The sequence below is a fragment of the Centruroides vittatus genome, unplaced genomic scaffold (assembly GCF_030686945.1).
Source record: "Centruroides vittatus isolate TY-2023 unplaced genomic scaffold, ASM3068694v2 contig_694, whole genome shotgun sequence".
In the NCBI taxonomy this organism is placed as follows: domain Eukaryota; kingdom Metazoa; phylum Arthropoda; class Arachnida; order Scorpiones; family Buthidae; genus Centruroides; species Centruroides vittatus.
In genome coordinates, this window is record NW_027122438.1 from 1,180,509 (window position 1) to 1,207,456 (window position 26,948).

Below are 26,948 nucleotides of genomic sequence, written 5' to 3' on the forward strand. Positions count from 1 at the left end.
AAAATGTTTTATATTAACTTTTTATATATTTTTTTAAAGAATGTTCTGTATACAATACACAATTTACATTAAAAAAAATATTTTTATAACAAACTTTAGATTAACACATCAACAGTTGTTTAACATAAAATGCATGTTTAATCGTGATTTGTCAAATAAACAAAACTTTACAATAAATTGATGAATTACAATAAAAAACATTTAAATATATTAATAAAAATTAACAACAAAACGTCCAGCAAACGTTTAAAAGAGATTATAACATGTAAATATATAGATTTACACGCGTTTTATAATTTAATAAATAGAATCTTTTCGTTTCCGCAAATTATATAAAATTTAAACAAAGTATTGAATTTTTAAATATGCATTGTACAAAGTAACAAGATTCGGATGTGCTTCCGGAATAGTTATTCAACATTAATATGTTAAATCCGGATTCATCAAATCAGTGCTAAGAGCATTTCAGTGGCGTGCACAACTCCCATAACAAGCAGGCAGGTAAGATCCCGTTAAGAACGGCACATCTACAGTTTCAATGAGGCTATTTACAGCCAATAGACAGCATAACTCTCCACTCAGCCTTAATTGTCTTTCAGTGGACTTCCTGATGCAGTAACATTTTCTCTATATTTCCCAATGGTAAAAAATGATGGATCATCCAATTCAAAATTATTAAAACTTAATAATGTAATTTGAACTCCCATAAATTAAGTACTTACGAAAACGCTAAATAAATTTTACTTAATCTAGTTAGCAATAAATTAGAAGTTGAATAATTATAATTATTTTATTCGCAAAACAAACAAAACCACTACTCTCATTACCGCACTTATTTTACGGAATTTTCCGAGTATAAATTATTAGCATCTGGGAAAAATAAAACTTTTATTTACAAAAGTAAAAGAAAAACAAAAAAATTGATTAACAATAAATAAAGTGCCATTAAAACTTCACTTGTGGAATTTCTTAATATCAACAAACTCGTTTTATAGTATTACTGACAGCGATGCGCTCTAATTCTTATATACTTCATACCTGACATTAAGTATTTTTACTGTTATTTAAATTACAATGTTACTATTGTTTAATAGTCCGATAAGCCACACCCCTTTCTAAACATAATATGCAACCACTTCAAGGTCAGTTGGCAGCTTTGGACAACAACGCCCCTGGATTAGTACAAATATCATCTTTGCAGGTTCCAAAGAGTTGAACGATACCGGCCACTCCCATCATAGCGGCTAAACAGTTGACACAAGCATTTATTTAGCCAATAGCACTTCTTTTTACAAACGAAATATTTTCCTGTCAAATTTCAAACGTTGTATGCTATGAAATATATTGTTACAAAGTATTAAAACACTAGTCAAAAAGTACACCTGTACATCGAATTGTATGTACTGCGATCGTTCTTGTTTTATAATCGTTACCGTTACTCGTCGTTCGAGCGGATATTTTTAATTTGACCTAATCGAATGTGTTTTGCTATAGGGAATTTAAAGGGCTTACTTACCAACACCATACTTAATAGCTGCACCTGTCCTCTATCACCAAAATGGACGTGGCACGGCGTCGCACCATTTGCCGTCTCGGTGGCAGTCACGTGGTGCGGATGACGTCACGAACGGACGAGACCACTTCACCCCCGAAGGGTGGTCCTAAAAAGACGTGACGGAATGTAGGGTGTGCATTTTTAGAAAGGAGAAATTCTGCCGGTCCGTACCATTAAGCTAGAGGGAAGTAATGACTATTCAAAACGAATCTTCCGGATTTGATTGTTGAACTATTACTAGTATCGTTACCATAATATACGTACGAGAATTTCCAATGCTGTGACTCCAGCTTGCAGTTCATTACGGGCTTTACGATTGATAAATGATATATGTCTACTCATAAAGCAGATAGTTGCGGCAATTTAAATTACAGAAAACGTTGCATAAATTTCAATCAAATCGCTCATACGGTAATAAACAATTGTTTATTTTCAAAAGATATTCGGTTCTGCAACAAAATAACGACACTAGCCAACACTAATAATTCTCTAAATGAATTTTTATTACCTTGTCTAATTATTATTCCCAGACTAATTAGCTTTTGAATACTAAATCTTCAAAGGGGAAGGTACAGGAAAAAAAAAATGTATAATTGATCTTTTGTTTGAGAAATTATCAATTTCTTAAATTTGAATGCACTCAATAAATTCGAATAATTACGCTGTCTCAATTATAATTTTTAACATTTAAAACTAAGTAAAAGTATTTAAAAGATGAAATAGTTAATTAGCTTCAATTAATGTTATAATTATTTGGAAAATCATTAAATCGGATGGAGTAAAGTATTTGGGATATTTATGGCAATAAACATTAAATAGTAAAGATGTTGAACTGAAGCATCTTGATCGATCCAAATATATGATCGCTTTTAAAAAGAAGAATATCGATCTGACAAGAGAGAACTAAATAAATCTGATAGAGTTTGAAGAAGAGGATTTCTTATGGACAACTTGTACAGTACAATTGGAAACTTTTCCGAAGAAAATAACCTAAGCATTCGAATTATTTTCTATTTAAAATAAAAATAAAAATATATCGAATTGAAACGAAAGCAAGTAATTACTTTTTCTATCCATTAATTATTGTATTAGAAATAAATTTCCGTTCGAATTACAAACATTTTCAAAACTAAAAGTTTTGAATTTCATCGAAAGAAAATTGTATTTTGAAATTTAATATTTCATAAATAATAAATTTTATGTATAATTAAATTCATTTACTAGGTTCGATATAATCGTGAAATTTTGCTTATGCTTACTAAAACTAAAGAAGAGTGCAATTTTCTTTGATTTTGCAGAGAAAACAAAAAAATAAATAATAAATAAATATATAAATTTTACTTTATGAATACGAAACAGAACGCTTTTTAAATAGAAAATTTATTAAATAACTGCACAAAATATCCTTTGAAATACGATACTTTCTAACTTTTGTACTAATTTAAGGTGAAGTATAACATTAAATCTTAAATATATTTTTACGAAAGTAGATATTAAACTTTTTAATAAAATAATTAACATTTATAATATTTTTATTAAACGCGAACAAAATAAAAGTAATATCTACATTAAACAATGACAACTAATTAATTTATTCGAATAACATAATTGTTTTGATTTTGAAACAAGAGGAAAAATAAAAAATATGCAAATAAAACAATGATTTAATTATAATGAAATAACATCTTATCGTTTTCGAATAGATAAGACACACATATATTTTATACGAATTATAAATTTATTTATGAAGATTTAATTTATAATGTAAAATACTTTTATTTCTGTTTCAACATAATAAATTTTAATGTTGATAAAAAGCATTTAAAATATGTAAGTTTGCACATACAAGAGGACACACTTTATGTAATTAATGATTTATATCTTAACGAATTATTTCTTAGATTTATGTGTTGCAAGTTAAACAATGAAAAATCAAATTTTGATGTACAAAAAACATTTTTCACAATAAGGAAGATAGAATTTATGAATGAGGATGCAAAATGTAGAGCAGAATTAATTATCATTACGTCTGTCGTTTAAAGAACAGTTAAATACCCAATTCAATTCGCACTTAAAAGTGTCAAGGTGTCTGACAAAACAAACTGTAATATAATACATCTGCCTGTTGTATTTTGATGTTTATAATGGTCCAGCAAACCTCAAGGAATTTCTTTTTCATTCACGCTTAAGACGACGTTTATACCAATGTCTGAATGCACAAAAGGAACTATTTTTTATTACAATGCGTCACTTTCTAAACTAGAAAGAGCATTAAGTGAGCAGCTATTTTATCAAATCATTTCATATTCGAAAATATATAATGAAATATAAAGTTATTCAGCAATAAAACTTATTTCAAAAATATCTCGTCAACACGAACGATAAATACAAATGTTATAATTATTCTTTGAAATTCCATTGTTTTCCTTATTCGGTTCATTTATAACTTCAATATTCTATCAATATTTAATTAAAATTTAAATTACATTCAAATATTGTTATTTTTACAGCATCCGGATATTTTCATTTTATTGTACTCTACATTTTAAAATATTTTAGTTGTGAATACAAAGAAAAAAGAGGAAATTCTATTCATTTCTAACGAGAATAATGCGATATTTAATCATTTATATCACAAATAGAATTTTTTCATAAAATAAATATGGTAGGTATTTGCATTTTCATTCTGGATAAATCTTTCTTTTAATGTATCAAAAAAATTTCCGAGTTTCTATCAATAATCCACCAAGACATAAAGTATTATAACATTTCTTCTCTTCAAATGCAGAAGAAATATTTGAAAAGTCATTCATTTTTTTATTAATTTTTAATACTTTTAAAAAAAGAAACAATATGGTTATTTTTTAGATTGACGTCATCAGATAATAAATCTAAAAAAGCGTGTGCTTTCAACCTTATAAGCTTAAAAATACATTATTCATGTTAAAATGTAGAAAGTTTAAAGGCAGTAATCAGAAAAATGATTGGGTAAATAATTAGGAAATAAGAATTAAAATTTAGAATGGTTTTAAACAAATTGAATCGTTTGTTTCGGGCTGAAAACTGAAGAAAAATTTTATGGAAATAAAAAACACAAAAAATAAAATATTCGATCGAAAAAACGAATTCTTGCCAAAAACCACAGCCAAGAAATTTCAATTTTTACCAAGGATTTTAAAGTTTGTTGTTTGCCAGAAGATAAAATTGTAATTCAGTATCCTATTTATCAAAATAAATAATTAATATTATTGTTTATATACAATTATCCAACATATATTCTCTCCATTAAAGTAATAAGTAATGAAAGCCTTGTCTAATAGCTGTAAAACTTAACCGTACAGCTAAAATGAATAACTATTTTATAAGTTCATTGTTAATTTTAAATTTACACAAACAGAATAGAAATAATCAGTACAGAAAATTCAGATGTCCCATTACGTCAAAACCACTTAAGAATATAAAGAGAAACTTAAAGGTTAACGTTCCCTTTAGTGTTATGTTATTTCGAGTAGATTGAAACAGAATGGAGTTTAAATAGTCAATAGCAGCGGGGAAACTTTTATTTAATATTGACTATACAATACTTTAAACACGTTCGTTTGTAGAATAGAATACAAATAACCATGTTTCTCTTTCTGATTATGGCAAATACACATTTTTTTTTTTTTTACAATTAAACATTTACGTTTATCTAGCGAATTCATATTGGATCGCTTTAAAATAAATGTAAGTTTGTGAGAGAGAAGCCGAAAACCTTTCCGTATTTGTAGATCTTGAAATTCCATCCGATGCTTCATATTTTTTTCATGACTGGTATTCGTTTGGTGTGTCCATTCAACAGTGATTAAATTTTTTTCTTCTTTTATTCCGAAAAGAATTCTATTCACTTGTTCCACCGATATTAAATTTCGACTATCAGGTGGCAGATTTTATTCTTCTATTATTTCATATTTAATAAATTAATTCAATTTCACCTTATATATATATCAGATCTCAAGATATTCCTCCCCATATTCCGAGCTATAAATCATGATATGAAAAATATAGGTGCATCATACAGTCTAATTTCTTTTCTTTCGATCAGCAGATAAAAAAACAAAACAAAAAAAAAAGCATTTAGCCTTGAGTCAAAAAGCAAATCATTTTAAAAGCATCAAATATTTATTATATTATGCAAATAATTAAAGAAATGCGGGGAAAATGTATTTTGAATTACAAATGAAATTTTTTTCTCGGATGGAGCTTGACAGTTATTGTATGTCGCACTGATTTAACCTATAACATCTGCATAAAATTAAGATAGAGGGTTGCTTGATTTGCAATCCTCGTATTTGTCTTATTTATTTATATTTTAAAAATATTACTTCTCTACAGGTGCTCATTCTCTTGTCGAACATGACAAGGAAGAGAAGAAAGTGTGTCAACAGCATCGTCGTTCTGTTAGCGACAGCGTCAGCCTCCGGCAAAGGTCACTGACAGTCAAACTGTTCCGTTAATACAGGTCACACTTCCTTGCTTTCAGACCAGTTCCTACCGATGAATTGCGTAGTTGATATGTGTTTGGAATTCAGATAACCATACAAACGCATACGGAGGGTCGCCTCCTGCTGGCTAAACACAACCAACAACAAATTAATATTACATAATACTAGAATATATCTCTTCAAAATGAAGGATTCCGCATTAAAAATTCGAAAACTTTCGCATTGTTTTCCAACAAAACCGGATTTCTTCACATATGTAATTATTCATATTAATTTGAACTCGGATTGCATTAAAAGGTTATTCGGTCGTTTTGGATTTACATGATATTAACGGGTTATCATCCGTTTCTTCAATAAAAATTTACATTTTATGAAATTTTTAATCAAGCAATACATATTTTAAAAATCATATCGAGACGATATCGTGTTCATGATGGATAAATGACCCATTAAAAATGGATTAATTAATCAATTTAATCTCTCTTTGAATAATTAAAAACAAATATAAACTTTAGGATTATTTTAATTTTTCATGAACGTAATTAAGAAGATAATAGAGTCACGCTTGCGCAGAGTAAATATCACCGTCACGAAGCTAGTAGAAACCGGATCATCATCTACTTTCGTGCTCCTTCACTTTATTTCTTTATAATCATTCTTAAAGAAAATATGATACATTGACATGTAATTCAAATCATAACTCTCTTTTAAAAAATGTATTTTAAATATAAAGGTTCAATCAATAGAACAGGCCAAAAACATACGCTAATACCTGTATATATGAAATTTTGTCACAAAAAAAATCATCAAAAATACTCGATGAAACCGAGCTTTTTACGAAAAAGTATGTCGCAAATACATGCTCGGATCGATGCCTTTTAATTAATATAGCTTTTTTAACTTTCCTCGCGGATTCCGTTAATTGAAAACTGATTTTTAATTGCATAAGATTTTCTTGAAGTGGAAATTTAATATCTTTTCTCATAACGAATAAACTGGAAAACTGTGGAAAAAGTAACCGGCGGCAAAAAAAAATGGCTAACGATTTTCACAATAGTAAGAATTTTTAGCGGATGAATAATTCATTAAAAACTTACGAAAATATGATATACTGTATAGGCTAATCTAGTACTTTGGTATCGGCGGATAAGCTTGCTAAATCAGGCTTAACTGAGGTTCTTAACATAAGACAGATTATCTCTCTGGGGAATGCCAACTCCTCTCTCACTAACTTCTCCAGTAACGAGATTAATATAACACTTCTGATATCGATAGTCTTATTCGACGAGCACCCCATTTGTAAGTCTCCGATGGAGAGAATAAGCAGCTGCTCTTGTTTCAATAGATGTCAGTCGAGAGTATAAAAAAAAAGTAAATAATTTTACTTAAACACTCTCTTTAATGAAATAAACTGACTTAAGCATATTTCGGATTCTATCTAATAAACTGAAGAAATAGCTAATTTTCTTCACTCATTTAAAGTTAAATTTAAAGAAAGAAATTCTATTTGCAATACTGTTTAAAATGTATATTTAAATAATAAGATTTCACTTTTATAGGCTCAATTAAAGCTTTTACTTTTAGATTTTATATTCGCTTTGCAAAAGCCGACTTAACTTCCTAATAGTAAGATTATCGTCGGTTTACTTTTATCTTTCTTAGAGTTGAGGCATCTGGTTTTTAAGTGGATAAAAACTGACGCAATAGTTCGGCTTTGATATTTCTGTTTAAGTAGCTTAAATCTTTCTAACGTTTACGAAGACGTTCTGGAATGCCCGTTTTGCAGCAAAAGTTTCCAAATAATTTAATTCGTGCTTTAATTATAAAATTTGATTCTATCCTTTCTTTCACACAATTTGAGGAATCGAAATTCTAAAGATATACGGCATTGAGATATGGAGCAGAAAATTTTTCTCGGTTAAGCGATTTTATTCGAGAATTAAAGTAAAAATTTATAGCTTTTAATAAAAATTTCGAGTGTACACTGTCGCAAAAAGTAATTAATCTTTAAAATTTATTATCCTTATGTTTCAATCTATGTAAATTATTTCCATTTACACGATCGCAATTTCTGGATGCATGAACCCGAGTTTTAATCTGTATTTGTGCTAAAATTCTCTTTAATCACACCAAACAATTCGTAAGTTCGTCAAACGGATCTATCATTTTCACTAGACAAATGGAAGGGGAAGTATTATAATGAGCGTTACTTGGCAACGGAGTGTAATGAGAATAAATGGCATATTCTAATAGTAAAAGGTCTGTTCAAAGTGGTTAAGTAATACCAAGTAAAGGAATACCAAACTGACCTCCAGTGTAATCCACAGTAAGAGCTAATTTCCTATCTCGTTTAATTTAAATCCATTAACTTCTAAATGTAATCGATTCTAATCCATCAGCTTTCTATTTCTAGATCCTTAATAACTTTAATATATAAGTTATATTATTGATTAAAAATGAAACTTTTTGAGAAAATATTTAAGATTGTAACTCTATCAACTCTACTATAAAATACTAAAAACATCTAATTAAATTTAATTTAGCTTTAAGAAAAAATATCTAAAACAAACAAATCTATTTATATTATATTTTTAAATACTCAGATAAGAATTGTTCCTCCTACAGATGAATTAATAAAAATTTCTTCCGGATTGTTACAGTTATAATTGAAATTTTTATTTATCTTTCGTATCGAAGATATGTTTGTGTATTTTCCAAAACGTATATTTATATATTGAAAGAAATGAGAAAATATTTCTTTATAGTATAAATAAGCTAAGCTACAATTTTTATAATTTGTTTGAATATCTTTGTAAATTTTATATTTTATTTCTAAAAAATAAACAAACCTCTTTAAATTATCAAAACTTTAATTAAAAATGTTCAAATGTAAACTAATTTTAAAAAATCTTTTATGTATTTTTAAACAAATAAATCTTTCTGTTTTTTAAATTTATCTCAAAAACAACTACAGCCAAAAACTGCATAATTCTATAAATATATTATGCAAAATGTTCAGTTACAGGGTGAGAAAAATAAACAAATCATATATTTTACATTTACTTATGCAATATCACCCACATTTACATTTTCTGCAACACAAAAAGAAAATCAATAAACTCTTTTACTTACTTTTTCTGCCCAATTTAACAATTCCCTCATATCTGGTTTATGTTGTGAAGAGCCCCCTAAAAAATTTAAAAAAAATAAGTTTACTTAAAATTAATAAAGATATATATATATATATATATACAATGAATAATTAATAAAAAGAATATTAAATTATTGTTCTAAGCATTAATAATTTTTAAGATATTGTATCTTATAAAATTTTTAAATCACAAAACTTGTTTATGTTCTAAAAATAGGCAACAGAAGAATACCAAAACAAGTATTTGATATTTAAAAATAAATTCATTTATTCAATTTTCAAATCTTGCAGAAATCAAATTTTAATTTTAATGGTTTGGAACTAATCATCAGCAATGTAATAATGAATTATTTATATTTTCCAGATAATATAATTATACGCAAACAATTTTATAATCATTCAATAATATATGAAACTGGCTTCATGCAATGTTTTAATGGTTTACAAAATAAATAATGTAAACAGATAGGAAAAAAAACATAAGTTTATTACAAAATCTACTAGTTTATTAATGGTAGGCTTTATTATTTATTATTCTATTCGCTTTTCCTATCGATGTTATCGATGTTAGAGAATGGAAAATATACCTTAATTTTCTTCTAGTGGCACTAAAAAATATCAAATTTATAACTAAAATATACAATTGACCTAGTAGAAAATTTCTCTAGTTAAAACCATTCAAAGTGGTCAATGACCTGAATAACTATAACTTTTTCCCCTTTCTATTTTTTTCCCCCGAGATATTGCTGAACTTGATTGCATCATACACTAGTAAAAAAAAATCGGGATTTTTTGGAATATTCTAAAATTCATATTGTTTAATGGGTTTTTATCTTAAATCAAACCGAAATGTGATTGATTATATTGGAAACTAACTGAATGAATAGGAATAGCCCTGGGATAAAGTGCAGAAACGAGTTTTGCTTCTTGGAATGTTGATACTTCCTAAAAAAGGTTCACCCATTCTTAAAAATTTTTATCTACATTTTATAACATTGTCTCAATAAGTAATCATAAAAATTGCATAATTTACGACGTTTTAAATATACAGCAACCCGTTAATTAACATTTTAATCGTTAATCATACAAGCTAAGAGATACAAGTTAAATAAATGTATCGTAAAATCAGCTAAGTTATTCACGTATACGATATTGTAAACAACTGATTCTCCCCCTTCTCAACTCTACCTCATAGTTCTTTCTTGAACTTGGTTCACATAGCGGTAATCCCGTCAGCAGACTACATCCATTTTTTGATTTTTCACCTCAAAAATTACTAACGTTACGTATGTAAATACATCCGAACACAACAGGAATCGACTTAATCCACAGATATAAGGTGGTAATACAACAGACTGACAGAATGAACTTTAAAAGTGGTCAGCGTCCCCTATGATTCAAAGTTGTCAAACCGGTCGCTTATGCTACTTTGCGAGGCGACTTTAAAAATGCAAAGGGCCTTTTCCTCTTCCAATTAATGAATATTTCAATTGGTTCAGAACTTCTGAAATTCAAAATGTAATACATGTTTCAAAGAAAATTCAATTTCAAATTACCTATTTCAAACAAAGAGAAACATACAAATCAATACGATCTCCGTTTGCCCTTTCTGTCGATGCAACTTCTTTCCTCAATGCGGAAAGATTAAAAAGAAAAATTCTTTTACTATTTTTTCTCCGAACTGAAATTTTAAAAATTAAATTTTCAGATGAAATATTGAATGACATCTGCGTTTTCCCGTTTTTTTTTTTTACGAGGAATATAAACATAACGAGAAACTTTGAAGTCTTTGTCATCCAAATACACTCGAAATAATTTTAAATGTTGAAAATGTAGTAATGAAATAAACTATACCACGAATAAGAATAAAAATACGAGTAAAAAGTCGTAAAATATTTTATTTGATAATTTTTATGAAGAAATTACGTTAACAATGAAAGAAAAAGTATTTATGGACATATTTGATAAGAATTAGATTATAAAGCACTTAGCTTATATATTCGGCAGATTTATCGCATCCCATCTCGTATGCAAACATCCGCAAGAAGATTCTCTATAATCTGATTATACAGTCAAGAGAAGCGTGTTTCTCGAAAGTTAAACAAGACAGCTAAAAAGTATTTTCGTAGTACTAAAGTGACCGAATGGAGAGGCATTATCAAGCAAAACTTCTCAAAATCTATTTCCATTTACTCGTACTGGAATTTAATTCGAGAATACACAATAAATTTAAAATATGCCCCAATTTATTTAATGAAAGTTGATTTGATACTAATAAGATTTTCTCTTCGTTGCACGTAAGAGAAAAGAAATTTTGAAATACCAAAGACTTCCTCTAGTTTGAATACTTCAATGTGTCAACGTATGAGAGTAGGTCATATCGATTGTTAAGCGAAGGACATTTCTTATATTTTTTACATATAATAACCGTAGAATAACCACTTCCTTCTTAAATAGATCATTGTTTTTTTGTCATTATCTTTTGTAATTCGAGAACGTCATTTGCGAAAGAGCAATTGAAACCCAATACAAAAGACAATTCGAAAAAAAAAAAAATTTCGAAAGAAGATAAAAATGAAGCAATAGAATACGGTAGATATTCTATGGTAAAACACACGTTTAAATAATATATATATCCTATTTTTTGAGATAAAACTTCTATAATATCTATATAAATCGAACGTCTACAAAGAAGAAAATATAACAATTTTAAGCAAACACTCTACGTTCAGATTGAAAATTCAAATATGAATTTCCACACAACGGACTTTTTTTTAAACCTCTTATAAGATTTATTTCAGTTTCAATCGATATTAAAATTTATTTCTCCATTTTAAGATTTAATATAATTGAAAATAAGCAATTAGAACCGTCCATTTCAATAAATCTATTAAGTTCATCTGACTCGGAAATTAAATTTGATTTGTAAAAAGTTAAATAATATATTTTATTTCTAAAAGATAATATAATTTTGAATTTACGATCAAAGCTTTTAAAAAATTTAATAAAAGCTAATTGATCGATAGAAAAGAATTAATTGCTCAAATTAAAGTAATTGGTACTTTTTTTTTTATTGACAAGCTACTAACCAGCAATAACTATTGTTCGTGTCTATCATTTTTTCAAACAATAGCCATTTAAACCAACATAAATGCCAAATAATAAGCTTTTAATGCCAATATTTTTGTAATAAATCATAATTAAATGCTTCTTGAAATAATCTAAAGTTTATTATATTGTTAAAACTAGAACTAAGTAAACAAATTACGAGAAATCACAATAAATAAATTTTTAATGTAAGCAAACAGTTTACGAATAGAAAATCATTTTCATTGCATTTACAATTCGTCAATAAATAAATAAATATATAAATAAAATCTATTAAAAGCCTTTAACATTTTTATTTCATCTGACAATAGCCGAAAGAAAGAATAAAGAAATCAAAGTTTTGTTCGATTCACTTTAACATACGCCGTATGTTACTTTCTTGTTACACGAGTAATCGAAGATGTTCAATGTCCGGTACCACAGTCTTGCACTACCTCTATTCCTTCAATTTCTAATAGTATTAACCACGTTGTTAACATTCTTTCTTTTTAGAAACCATTAAATTCCTTAAGTTTTCCGAAAAATATTAATCTTTCTAAATAAAATATTAGAAAATTCATTCTTAGTAAAATATCGCGTGCGTTTTAAGATTACCCAACTGATTCTGTTATTCATCTCTCATTCATGAGAACTTTGACACTAAATTCCTCGAAATAAAATAGTAGCATGCTAATAACACTATTGTTTTAAGATAAAGTTTCCTCCTAATAATAATAATAAAAAAATTGTCTTTTCTGTATTAAATAGCATGTTCAAAATGACGCATAATATTTCTGTAGCGATGTTATTAAAAACAACAGCAGGTGTTTTTATTTCCATTGTAGTTAACTACAGAATTTAAATATATTTTTTGAATTAAATATGAAATCTATCAATCATCGGCATCGATATAATAATTTCGCGTGAAATTTCTTTCAAATCGCCAAAGAAAAGTTTGAACAGGAAAAGTTTTCTACGATTCAAAAACTAATCGTGCACAATTACACGAATTAATCAATTTTTTTTTAAATTCAGTTTTTTATTATCATTAAAAATAAATTACGTTCGCATTCAAATAAAATCAAACATATAATAAAAAATAATGAATTTTTTTTTTCATTTCTAAGTTCGCATGTAAAAGTGGAACAAACGCATTTAACTTTTGTTAATTTAATTTAACTCGGCGCTTATAATAATTAAATTGCATTTTGATTTAATTTCACTTTTGGATATCCGCAGCAAAACTGTGTTCATTATCTCGAATAATTAAATGTTTATTAAAGACTATCTTTCAATTCTGCGTGTCCTGTCTAAACGTGATAATGTAGGACAAAGTATTTCAGCGCATTTTCTAAATTTAGCACAACATTTTGACACCGATTCAATAGCAGTCGACACGAAACTTTTATTAAGATCATAATTATTGTGAAGAGATTAACGAAAACTTAACTTTTATCACTATTAAAAGAATTTTCTAATAACGCAACTCTTTTTAAAAATTTGATAATTACTTTCTTTTCTTTAGCGTTTTCATTCGAAACATTTAAAAATAGTGATTAAAATATACAAAAAAAAAAAAAAAAAAAAAAAATGGAAGCATTTGATTGTGCCACTATCCATATCGACAAAAAAATCGAACACTCGATATCAGTGTACTTTTCCAATAATATATTCAAATTTTTATAATAAATTATCTACATTTTAATGTACTGTTTCTAATAGAATCAAAGCATTTTAAGAATTATAAGGTTTAACTATAACCATTAACATAAATTATGAAATAAAACAAAATTTTATCATTAGTTTAATTTGTTAAAAGTTTTAAGGATAAATTCTGAATAGGAAGTTTTACAATGAATATTTATGAATCTGTAATAAGTTTTTTGATATTTATATGCATTTTTAATGTATAAGCATCATATAATACTTGATATTTATAGAAAAAAAATTCTTGGTATAAATTTAATACCGATTGTTCGATTTACTCTTCGTTGAAATTGGAAAATCATTCAATAAAACTGTACATTTATGAATCGTTATATAAATAGAGTTTAGAATTACAATTTCTTTCAAAAATTACTTTCATCACAATTTTAATATAAAAAATTTATCGATTTAAATGTTCACAAAAACATATATTCAAAATATTAAAAATTCAATTTAATATATTTAAAAATAGGTTTTCTGTTTATATTTATAGGCCTAAATGCTTTTAAATATCTCATATTTTAAATAAAATATTTAAATTTATATAAAATATGCATCACTTAAGTAAAATAAGTATTATAATTTAAAATAAGTATTTTCTTTACATCCAAAAATTATGAAAGACTCCAATTTAATACTTTTATATACTTAATTTATGTTTAAAAATTTTATATTAAATAATTCGTTCTTTAATTAAAAACAAGCATTAAATTAACTAAAGATTAATTTATTTTCGTAATTATTATACACTACAAATTTATTTAAAACTATAAAATTACTTAATTTTATGCCATTTTTTAATCGTGTAGATATATATTTAGTGTGTATATCTACGCTATACATTTAAAATTGAAACTATTAATGCATAATAATGTATTTTCAATGACAGTTACTATTTTGTAAACTATATTTATATGGATTTAATACGATTCATTCATATATAAACTAAGTCACAGTTTCTCATAAATAATTCAGAAAACAGATGTTACACTGAATACACAGTATATCAGTAGTATTTTTATTTTCTAAGAATTCAAGCTCTTAGATTATCCTAGTTAAAGAAATTGCTGGATGTAAGTTATCTTGTATTTGATTTTTTCCGAATAAAGGCAATTTACCATTTCAAAACTTACTTCTTCAATATCGGTTTGCGAAAAGATAGTAACTATTCGAGTTTCATCTTCGAAGTCGGTAAAAGATCAATAAAAAGCTATGAGCAAAAAAATAGCCCTTCAGCGTGAAGAAAGTGACAAACATCCTGCTGTCAATAACAGTGACGGAAAGTGTAAAAAGATTTCGGCAACCTTAAAATTACTGACATGTCACCTTGTCAAATACACTATTGAAAACAACTGTAAAATGCTACAAAAACTAACGCTATAAACATAATTTGCATAAGGCTGATAAAAAATTTACAGGTATAAATATTTTAAATTTTATTTTACAAGATACTAATATTAATAAATTACCAGAATCCTGTGCAACATTGTGACGGAGATGAAAGGTAACTTCTTTTTCGTACGGTCCCCACTGACGCAAAATATCCCAAGGTCTTTCGTCTTCGCTTACAAAACGTTCTAGTTAAATAAATAAATTAAACACAATATTATAAAAATAAACTAATAGATTAAAGTTAACTATTTATTTATTTTTATTTTTTTCTGATTTTCTAGCGAATCGGGAAATAGAAATTTATGAACTACCGAAGATGCCAATTTTGACATTTTGTGTCATTCTTCCAATTCTTCTAAAAAAAAATCCCACGGAAACGAAAGTAAATGCAATTTAATGGTTCGTAAACTGGTTATTATCCAAAACGAAAACTTCTCGAGGGCATCAAACGTTTTGTACACACGACTACATTTAATTATAGAAGGCTTCGCGAGAGAACTTAATTAAAATTTTAAATATTTTAAGCGATTGTGACGAAAGTCTTAAATAGATGTGAAATGTCATCGATACATAAACAAGATCTAAAGAAGACAGGAAACAATTTGAAAAACAATGCAAACAAGGTTAGCAATATCTGAACTTACCGCAACCTCTCCAAATCTCCACCAGATGACAATCGTCTTCTCCCGGTTCTCGACAGCAATCGATGACGTCTCTTCCAGTCGAATCTGGTGTTATAGGAACTTCAGTGGCTTGCACACCATCGCAATAAACTTTGAGAATTATCTAACAAATTAATAATTTATTATTTTATTTTTAAAAAATCTCATATTTTTATTTTATTTTATTTTATTTTTTAAATTTCTAGAAATATAAAGAAATGGATTTTTTATTTGAAGTGTACAGATAGACGTTGCCTACCTAATCTATCTTCGAATACAGGCATTGGAATCTGTTTGGTTTGACATTTAGATACGCCGGTAAGCTTGCCTGTCTAAAAAACGAATGGCTTCCCTTTTAAAAATTTTGATATTAAAATCCAACAAGAGAATCCATCTCCAAATTTCAACCGGAAATATTTATCCAATAAAATATAAAACACGTCTTCCTTTAACCGCGGCTAGCTTTCAGTTTGAGACATCGCCAATTGCATTGATCTCTTTCAGATTATTATTAAAGATAAGCGAATAAAAATAAAATAACTTTTTTTTCAATGCCAAAGATATTATGTGACGTTAATATATTAATACCGCCACTGAAATTACGATTTACCTTCCTCTACCGAGAACGCAGATAAATGTTATTTTAGAACTCAACTCTTTTTCCCATATTATTCTGCGGCGATAAGAATGTCATAATGGCCGCTGACGTCAGAAGCGACCGAGCGATTTTAATTGGTGGCGATAAGCGAAGAATCGCTTACGAAATCTTCGAAATGCATTAAAGTGAATTTAAGTTAATTTTCGAAGCCAGTTTTGCGAAAAACGACCTTTAAAAACTTCCTACTCATCGGTAGAAAGAGGTCAAACGGGCGCCAAACATCTCAAAAACTTTGGCTTATTTTGCAGCAAGGACAACAACTAAACTTATTGTTTGAATGCAAATTTCTTTCTAACGATTTTAATAATCTCATTCTAGCATATTTATATTTGTAAGAGGCATCGAGACGTAATGCATAAAAAGGAGACACTAGTTTCGGTGGAACGGAATACGAGAAGAGTCACAAATAAACATGCAAGCTGTGCTCGATGTATAGAAGATTTTTGTAAACAGATCAGATTGAAAAGAGGATAACTGCGACGATTCAATAGTTCGTTAAAGCCAACAAATATTCTATGCCTATTCATTTTGTTAGAATTCGCAACAAATTAAAGTTGCTAAGGGTAATGAAGCGTACTATAAATGATAAAGCCCATCATTTTCCTGCAATTCTGGCTTCTCTGCATAATGCACGAGTGATGTGCGAATGCTTTACAACCGGAGCCAGTCTTTTATCCGCTTTATTTCTAGTAATAAATAAATATCATCCGAGAAACTGCAATGCTTAAAGTATTTTTAACTAATTAATTTTTTTCCTAATTTTAATACATCTTTAGATTTTCGCTATCATATTATTTCAGAAATTACCGCAAATTAGCTTGTAATAATTAGCAATTAAAAGATCTTAAGTGTAATCTCTCCCAATAAAATTTTTTTAATCGAGTTTTATTTTTAAATTAAATAATTAAACAACATCAAAAGCTGACGCCTGTTAATAAATTAGGTGAAAACTAAAGATAGTGGCGCCATCTAACGAGCCATCACCATTGAGAAGCTGGTCGCGCCATCTTCCGTCGCAAAAAGAAAAGAATAAATATCGAAATATCGGTTATTTGCCAATGTTATTTTAATGTAGTTTCGCTAAAGTTTTATTTTAAAAAATTTCAAATTATTAAGAATACTCACAGGCATCATTTGGACTCTATATCGAAGAGTGATTTACCCGCATTATTATAATTCCTTTGACTGAAATAAATAATATTGAAAATTTAAGAATTTTCAACAAAAACATTAACAAAATTAAATTTAGTAATTGTCAAGCCGTACGAACAAATTATCTAATTAGCATTAATTTCCGTTCGTATTAATTAAACGTAAAAATTTTAATTTCTCAAACTTTAACGAAGTACAGTATTTTAAGCCAAAAATAATTATAATTCGCGATTACGTCTTTGAACAAAGATGGGAAAAAATCATTGAAAACTTAGAAATTATTTTGTTTTAGTAGGTAATTATATATGCATATTTATTTCATAATTCGAAATATTTTATAAGAATCCTAAAATACTGTCATGTGTCAAGGGTGTTTCTTTAAAATAATGTCATTGGGACATTAGATGGTCGTCAGAACTCGTCCGACCTGTTTGTCTCTTAAAACCATTCTATTCTGACCTCCATCGGTAAAAGAAGGACGTAAGAAAATATTTAATTTAACAATAAATATTGGCAGTCATCATACCCGACACACAATACTCAGATAGTCGTCTCCTTCTAAATCCGGCCCGTATTAGATTACTATAAAGGCATCTAATACATTTACTTATGCTATAACAGCCCTGAGTCACGTGACATCCTTTCAGGTTTGTTACAACACTCGGTAATTTTTCTTTTACGCGATCAATGTCACGGTTAGCAGACCACAATGTTTCTAGGAAAGGTTAGATTGAAAAGAAAACTATGAATATGAACAATTAACATTCCAGACACTTCTTTCCCGACTTATATTACAATTGTTAACTTATCTGACCGATACTTTTGTTCGGTGATAAAAAAATTAAGTAATAATAATAAAAAGTAGTATGGCCAATACGTAGTTAAAAACGAAATATTATTTTTTCGCAGGACTTTACGACAATGGTTAGCATTTTATGTATCGGAGACATTTCCGTGCAATTCGTGAAAGATATGAAAAAAAAGCAAAGCTGGTTTTTGCACAATGTAATCTGTTAATCTGAAGAAGTGAATGATTCACTTGGCGCTTACCAGCCAGAAATCGCTGGTTAATGGCGACGGTGGCCATTCATCGGTTTAAACCGGTATTTTTTCGCGCTACCGGTTAAAATAACTTTTAAACAAACATTTTTCGCCTTAGCGCTTATTAGAAAAATATTGCTTGAACGAAGTAATGCCCGATTTGCCCAAAGCATTTTTCAAACAATCATCGGGCGGGGGAAAAAAGAAAAGATATTAATGAAATGGAGGCGAAGCCAAACAGAACAAAACGAAAGCAATCAAGGTCGTAACTGCTTCTCTTAATTGGTCTGAGAGGAGAAGCAGACGTAGCGTTACGCTCCAGCAAATCGTTAGACGATGAGTTTTCCCGCCAAATCTGACAATCAAAAAATACATCAAACAGCAGCGAACGTTACCCAGAAATCTCGGATAAATTCCTTCAATTTATTCCATTTATTTCAACGAATTCATAGTAATATTTTCCTATTATCTCGTATATTAATTTAATAGGGCAATCTTTACCCGAAAAAAAATAAAATAAACTGAAGACTGACAGGAAGAAACACGTTGATAACGCGAATTAAATAATAAAATGGGGTCGCATATATTACTTTTTTAAATGTCATATTAGGAGCGATTTGCCATGCATTTTAAGGAAATAATGTTTTTTGTAACCTTGAAATTTGGCGCCAAATTATAAAAATATTAACGTATGCAATTATTTCAGTTTTTTACTCTTTCGTTACGAATTTTCAATTGTTTATTAGATTTTAATCGAGTATATAGAAAATAAATATAAACAGAAATGCATCGTGTATCAATTTTAGATATGCAACTGAATACAAAGTTAAACTAGATAAATGATTACAGATAGTAGTGACCTATTTAAAGGACTTCCTATTGATTACAATTAACATTACAAATATTGGAAAATAAGTTAAAATGTATAAAATTTCATTCTTTTATACCAAACTTCTTGCAATTAAAAAATATTTTATTTTTCTCTCTCTTTTTTTAATACAGACTTTTTAAATAAATTTCTTAAAGTTATTTTTTAACATTGCGGCAGAAATTAATTATCAAATCGCATAAATTAACGCGAAACTTGACGAAATATTATAAAAATAAAGCGCTAAATGATAAATTTAATTTCAAAATTCGTGATAAGGTTTATCTAATAAAAATTAATACACAAATTTTTTTAGAAAATGTATTTTTTTTTACAAAGAATAAATAGAATATTTTTATGATAACAAACAGCAAAGTGTTGAACTTTTAATACACCGTTTTTTTATTATCTATTTATCTTTAAGATTGAGTACATAGAAACGCGAATATCCCCCGATAAGAAGTTTAGTCAACAAAATTGCATTTACATCCTCATTAATTAAAATGAAAATAAAGGCCTTCAAATTGCATCTGGTAATAGGAAGGTGAGCGTGACGTAACTACGTGATAGTCCACGGCACGTCACACCATGTTGAGTTACATGAGTCACTGCAAATTTTCTCACCACCACTAATCGATGTAATATCTCCGATTAATCAATAAGTATTATAATCCGCCGTACCATTTAAAAAAAAATAATAATTGTAATAACTAAAGAAAACCACACGTGGCTCTACTTCAGCCTACACGTATATTTTGATTGCAATCTGACCCTTTCTAGAGATTTTTTTTTTCTGTTTAAAGATACATTACAGGTCAGTGGAGTAACTCCAGGCTGTTCTCGACCACCCTACAGCATTAGTTTTATTTATTCCACTCCAAGGAAAAAATATACAAGCTGTAAAATAAACCATTAAAATAACCTAAATACTATTTTAACACCTGCGAGATGATAGATAGGATGATAATAACAATAAAACTTAACGTGTTTAAATAATATTCAAAAATAGCGCAATTTCGCAACGAATTAATACGCGGGAAAAGCAAAAGAAGAAAAAAAAACAGTATAATAATAAAAAAAAAGAAATGGAAATTGACCTTCGTTGCGACTTGTGGAAGTTTTAAGAGGTAGACTACAAATTGGGAGGGGGGAGATTTAGGGAATGTTTTCATATTTTAGCAAAAGTACATCGGGCAGGGATTCATAGACCGATCATCTACGACGACATCATATAAGTACAAGGTCAACTGCATCTACAACAATCTTCCTTCAATCTACTATATTGGCATTTTTTGAACGGTTCACCTACATGTTTTAGAAACGTTTATTTAACTACAACCATCGGTATTATTTAATTATTCTAAATATTATAATTCGAACTGCACTCACCCAAACTCGACAGGATAATCGGGATAGTTACAGGTGACTCCTCAGACAGGTAATAAAATCTCCATCGTATCTCTCGCTCTATTAACTTTATATTAAACAAATCCTAAAGGTTTTCTTAACATTTCTTGCCTCTGACGATTATATTGCAATTCTTTAATGTTTTATTTACAATAGTTTTCAACATTCCACTTGACTACAGTCCGCCAGACTTCAAAAACTCTTCTTTTTTTAATTACGCATGCGTTAAATCATACGTCATAGATGGTACGTGAGTTGCAACCAATAAAAACGGTTTCTGTGACGTCACACTATTCCAAGAAATCGTTTAAAATGGCGGGAGATGTCCTGCTACTTGTCCGTGGTTTCTCTTATCTCGAATTAGAATAAACGAATTCCCAGGCATTTAGTAGAGGTTATTTTCCGTATTTAAATGTTTTAAAAGTGTATATGTAAGTACTTAATGATGTCGCGGTATTTGCTTCTAGTAACACCAATAATAATTTTCATACGAATAAAATACCATCGATAATGATTACGAAACTAATATGGATAATATTTTAATGCGTTGTGAATTACGGTATTGTTTATAAGTTAAATTGCTTACGTTATATAATTAGTTGACCTTTTTTCTTTTGAATATTTTTGTCAGGTATTTGCCAAAGCTGTCGTAACTTGCCCTGTTTTGATGTTATTGATTTCCAAAAAACGCAGAGGAAATAAGAATGAAGAATCAAGGTTAGAATACAAAAGAGAATAAATTATACAATGTAATATATTGTGAAACATTCCTACAAAATATCAATGAAAACAGTTTTACTTAACCTTGAATGTTAATAAAAATCTTGATAATAATAATTAAAGTTTTAAACAATGTAATTTATTAATACTTGAAATATTAAATAAGAGATACTATATTATTTTTTCACTTCTTTACATCCATGTTTAAATTTTAAAATGAACATATTTTCAAATATAAAAAGTTTTTTTATTCCTTTAAGTAATATTTGAAGTATACCAATGAGATAAATTTTAATTGTGTGTTAAATTATAAATATAGTGTGAATTTTATCATTTATAAAAATTGTTTTTAAATTTATGCATTTAATACAAAAATTATTATGAATCTATTTTTGTACATTTAACATTATGCAGCTACAAGCAAGTCTATAAAATTTTTTGCTTGTTATAAAAGTTGTTTTAATATTTCAATTGAAAATTTTATCTTAAACATTTTTCTAGTAACTTTTCCATTTTTTTTTTTTTTCCATGAATATAGTTCACTTTAACCTTGGAAAGACACTGGGATTTTTCAAATCCAGTAATTTTTAAATAGCATTCCTACATAACTGTAACTGTTATACTGTTGTATATCATTGTCTTAGTATCTTCACTTCTACAAATTTATATTTGTTTTGTTATTAATTTGTTTTCTATAATTTTTTTTTGTTTTTTGGATAAATAATTTATATATATATATATTATATATATATATTTATGTATAATATACTATATATAATATACTATAATATATATATATATATATATATATATATATATATATTAATATTATACTCAGGCTGTTTTCAAATAAAGTAATATGTTTTTCAGCATTCTTTTTTTTACTTCACATAATAATAGATTGTCAACAGGGCTGTTGAGAGCTTGTACCAGGCTCTTTTAGTCTTTTTGTTTTTTTGAACAAATGAAATACTTAAAATGTTTCTTTATTAATAAAAAGAAAATTTTTATTTACTTTAAGTATTTAATAAAATTATATAGAAAATAAAATATTTGATTTTCTGTTAGTGAAAATATTAATTTTATAGTGATAGGAATTTCTATGGGCCCATTAGTTTTCTCTGGGGTAATGGAAAAATCCTCACCTCCCCTGTTGATGGTCCAGATTGCCAAAAATGATCAGCTTTTGGTATTTTTTTGGTATTCAATTCTTAACAGGAAATCATGGGGATTTGTAAGCTCCTTCCTGTCATGCTTACCAACTAAGTACAACTTGCTGTGTCTTGTACCTTCCTTTGCTTATTGTTTCATCCATGCTAATTAAAATACATACATACATATGTATATGTATGTATGTGTATATATATATAATGTATATCCTCCATAATCTGTAAGAACATGGAGGATAACAGCAGTAATAGCACTGGATTTTCATTCTGGGGGAATAGAGGTGGGTGGAACAGTTTTAGTGTTATGAGTGTTATCTGTATATTTTATCATCAAACAAACTAATTTTTAAAATATAGCAATCAATTTTCACTAAGACTAAAGTGGAAAAAGATTTAGTGAGAACATGTAATTACTTTGAAAACAATCAGTTCATAATTAAAGAAACCTACAATAGTGATCAATATAGGTAGGTAGTTTTTAATTTGGCCCACCAGTGGCCAAGCAGTCTTCATACCACTGGGAACACTGGGAGTTCGGTCGTGGGTTTACGCCTCACTTGGATGGGCTGGCCACGTGGAGTTTTCTGGGTTTTCTCCATGTCTGTAATGCCTAAATAGGAGCCAGTTTTCCTTAAAAGACCTTCTGGAAGGCATCTCCCTAGGCAGATCACCCAAGTGTTGTGTTGCCATAACTTAACAAACAAACTTTATTAAATTATTTCAGGATAGGCAAGGAGATTTTAGAGTGAACTGGCACTCGCCCTTGTCCATCTTAGCATCATCCATGGTTAAGAGAGTACAGTTGTATAAAGAAAATTTTTAAGTTCCAGCTTTTTTGTAAGTACATTTTAGGTTTATGCTTTTCTTAATGTAGATTTGCAAGGAACCAATCTAGTGCACCTTTTTTCTAAAAATTTTTTTAAAACAGAGTTTCCTCACTTTTGCCAATGAAATACTGACAGTTAAAAGGTTAGAGCTGAAATGAAAACTACTACTTACATCTGGAAGATTCTTCTATCATTGTCTGATTGAATTTTGTCAGACGTGCTTGTTTATTTTTTCTTGCTTTTTTCTGTTTGACATTTTCAGCACAACTACTTGAATTATTGTGCTGTTTTTAAACTGATACAATAAGCTGCAGGAAATCTGTACAAGTGATTGAATAAATTATTTTCCTTTTCATTACTAAATATCAGCATTAAGGTTACATGGCTTGTTTACCTTTTTTTTCATATACAGTGGAACCTCGCTTAACGAGCATAATTCGTTCCAGAGTCGTACTCGTAATGCGAAACACTCATTAAGCGAAACAATTTTTTCCATAGAAATTAATGTAAAATATGATAATGCGTTCCACGCTGAAAAAAATACTTAAATGTTTTATGTATAATGTTTATTCAAAGAAATTTATACAATAAACATTGTTAGGGAGCTTGAATCATCATCATATTTTTTCTAGTGCGAAATGAACCAACCTGAGATGAGAATTCAATTTGCAGAAGACAAAAAAGAAATCACAGATAATATGTTTGATAAACCCTCCAAACGATATGCCAAATTTTTGGGCTATGTAAAGGCTATAATTAAATAATAGTAATTAATTAATTTGACTAGAGGTATGCAGTTATGCTTCCATCTCGTATTAAATTTAATAATTATAAATAGTTAATTTTTAATTCAGACATTTTTAAAATTTAATACGAGATGGCAGCATAACTGCCTACCTACAGTCAAATTAATTAATTTCTATTATTTAATTATAGCCTTTACGTAGTCTAAGAATTTGGCATATCGTTTTGGGTGTTTATTATATAATGGGCTTTGGTTGTTGATGTTTATAATATGTGTAAACACAAGTTCGGAAAAATATGTGATCACAAGCGACACTAAGATGCTAGCGGAACGAGCGCTAAACACAGACTGATGGAGCATGCACACAATTTGGGACTTCCCCTCTCCTCGTCACTCATTATGCGAAACATCGCTCGTTAAGTGAGGCAAATGTTTACAATTTGTTTTTGCTCGTTATGCGAAATACTCGTTGTGCGAGGTGCTCGTTAAGCGAGGTTCCACTGTACTTTAAAATTCTACTTTTCCATTAGTTGTGTATATACTTTATTGAAAGATTTTATCCGTTCTCTTAGTTTGATCAAAAATGATTTTTGTTCTTTTAGCATTTTGACAGAAATAAGAATATACAACAAGCCAGCTTGCTGATTTAAAAATTTGTTAACTGCTTATATAGCAAGAATGCTACACAAGCTGTTAATATAATGATAAGGAATGTATCGATAATTCATAGGTGTGTTGAAAGCAGTTATGCAGAAAAGTAACTGATTGAAATTTCTAATTAACTTTAAAAAATATAATTTATTATAATTACAAATTATCTGAAAAGTAATTTAATTAAATTACTTTTCAGATAATTTCAGACTATTTGTTTAAAAAATGAAACAAGGGTTAATATTAAATTAATTGTACAACTTTCACTATTACTGTTTTTGTTTGTAAATTGATCTTGCTTTTTCCCTAAAAGTTGTTGACATAATAAATTATTTATTATTCTTTATCTCTAAAATTATGTATCAGATTAAAAAATAGTGATAAGCTATTTTAAAAATACTTAAGATGTATCTTAAAGTCACTTCAGTGGAAAAGAAAGATGCAGAGAGAATAATTCTCCATTATGGAGAATGTGTATTCCAAAATCATTCTTAGTCAACTGAATATTTTCTAACCCATGCTCAGCATGATTCTAACCACAGCATAAAATTTAAAATTTTGGAATGGTTTAGTTTTTAAATTAAAATTTGCCAATCAATGAAATACATATTTTCAATCACCAAATGTGAATTGAGCGGGAGGTTTTACAATATCAGTTAGAAATTATTCAACTATTGATGACAGATTAGAAATGAATAAAATTTATTGAGGATTTAAATTTCTAAATATGTTATCTTTTAGACCAATTAAGTCTATAAAAGGTTCAAATATGTAAAAATATGTATTAAATATTTAACAACATAATTACATATACATGTGTCATGAAACCTTGTTCATGTAAAATATGTATTAGAAAATATTCTATTTTTTAAATTCATTTTTGACTGCTACATAAATATTTCATTTCAAAATGAAAAACATGTAATTACATAAAAATCTGAGGATTAATAAGGCTGTGATTAGAAAAACAAAAATTGAAAAAGATCTTTGTTGTTGTTTTAATATAAGATTTTTCCACATATCTATCAGATAGGCTTATTCAAATATTTTGTGTAATATTGTATTAATTTATTGTATTAATGTTTATTTTATAGGCTATAAGATGAATTTTTCCCTCTAAATTCACTGATTTTAAATAACAAGAATTTTGTAGTTCAAACACCCAAATTTTAAAGCTAAGGAAATTCTCCTGTAAGATGGCATAAGTTTTAATATAAGTCAAAACTCCATATTGGTGGCCATTTCAAGCGGTTATGGTAGGAATGCTCAAAAGTGACATTTATACCTATTACATGGCCAACAAAATGAGGAAACACTGCATTTCTAAATTTGATGTATTATTTAAAGCACTTTGCTGCTATAGTTTTGGAACAGTTACCGAGTTCCCTCCAACAAATGACATACAAATGAAATAAATCTTCATGAACACTTGAAAAATTAAATTTATTTCTAGAATTTAGTAAGATAAGAGACAATTATGCATTTGTTTAATAATTTTATACAAAATCTGATTGTATTTTATAAAATTATAACTGTAAATCGGTGATGATCTCTTTATGTCACAGATACATCATTTGCAACACTCAAAAAAGAAAGATTGATAATTTTGTAAAAATCACTTTATTAATATTTTTCAAATACATCAACACTTCTGCATATCTAGAAACTTCCA

General features: G+C 28.0%; 2 protein-coding genes across 4 annotated transcripts in view; one reads left to right on the plus strand and one right to left on the minus strand.

Annotated features, from left to right (window-relative positions):
* LOC136980366 (apoptosis-stimulating of p53 protein 1-like) overlaps nucleotides 1-21,368 on the minus strand; it is a 60,343-nt gene extending 38,975 nt beyond the window's left edge. The window contains 5 exon segments of the mRNA XM_067276465.1: nucleotides 9,172-9,227; nucleotides 15,454-15,561; nucleotides 16,021-16,162; nucleotides 17,822-17,881; nucleotides 21,147-21,368. Coding sequence (XP_067132566.1) covers nucleotides 9,172-9,227; nucleotides 15,454-15,561; nucleotides 16,021-16,162; nucleotides 17,822-17,830 — 315 coding nt within the window. The 5' untranslated portion in view covers nucleotides 17,831-17,881; nucleotides 21,147-21,368.
* A 92-nt stretch (nucleotides 21,369-21,460) lies between these two features.
* LOC136980367 (DNA polymerase eta-like) overlaps nucleotides 21,461-26,948 on the plus strand; it is a 36,417-nt gene continuing 30,929 nt past the window's right edge. For 2 of the 3 annotated variants that reach the window (XM_067276466.1, XM_067276467.1), the window contains exons 1-2: nucleotides 21,461-21,595; nucleotides 21,796-21,881. The gene's annotated coding sequence lies outside the window, so the exon portion shown is untranslated. The remainder of the gene's footprint in view (nucleotides 21,596-21,795; nucleotides 21,882-26,948) is intronic. The other variant, XM_067276468.1, reaches the window with a different exon arrangement.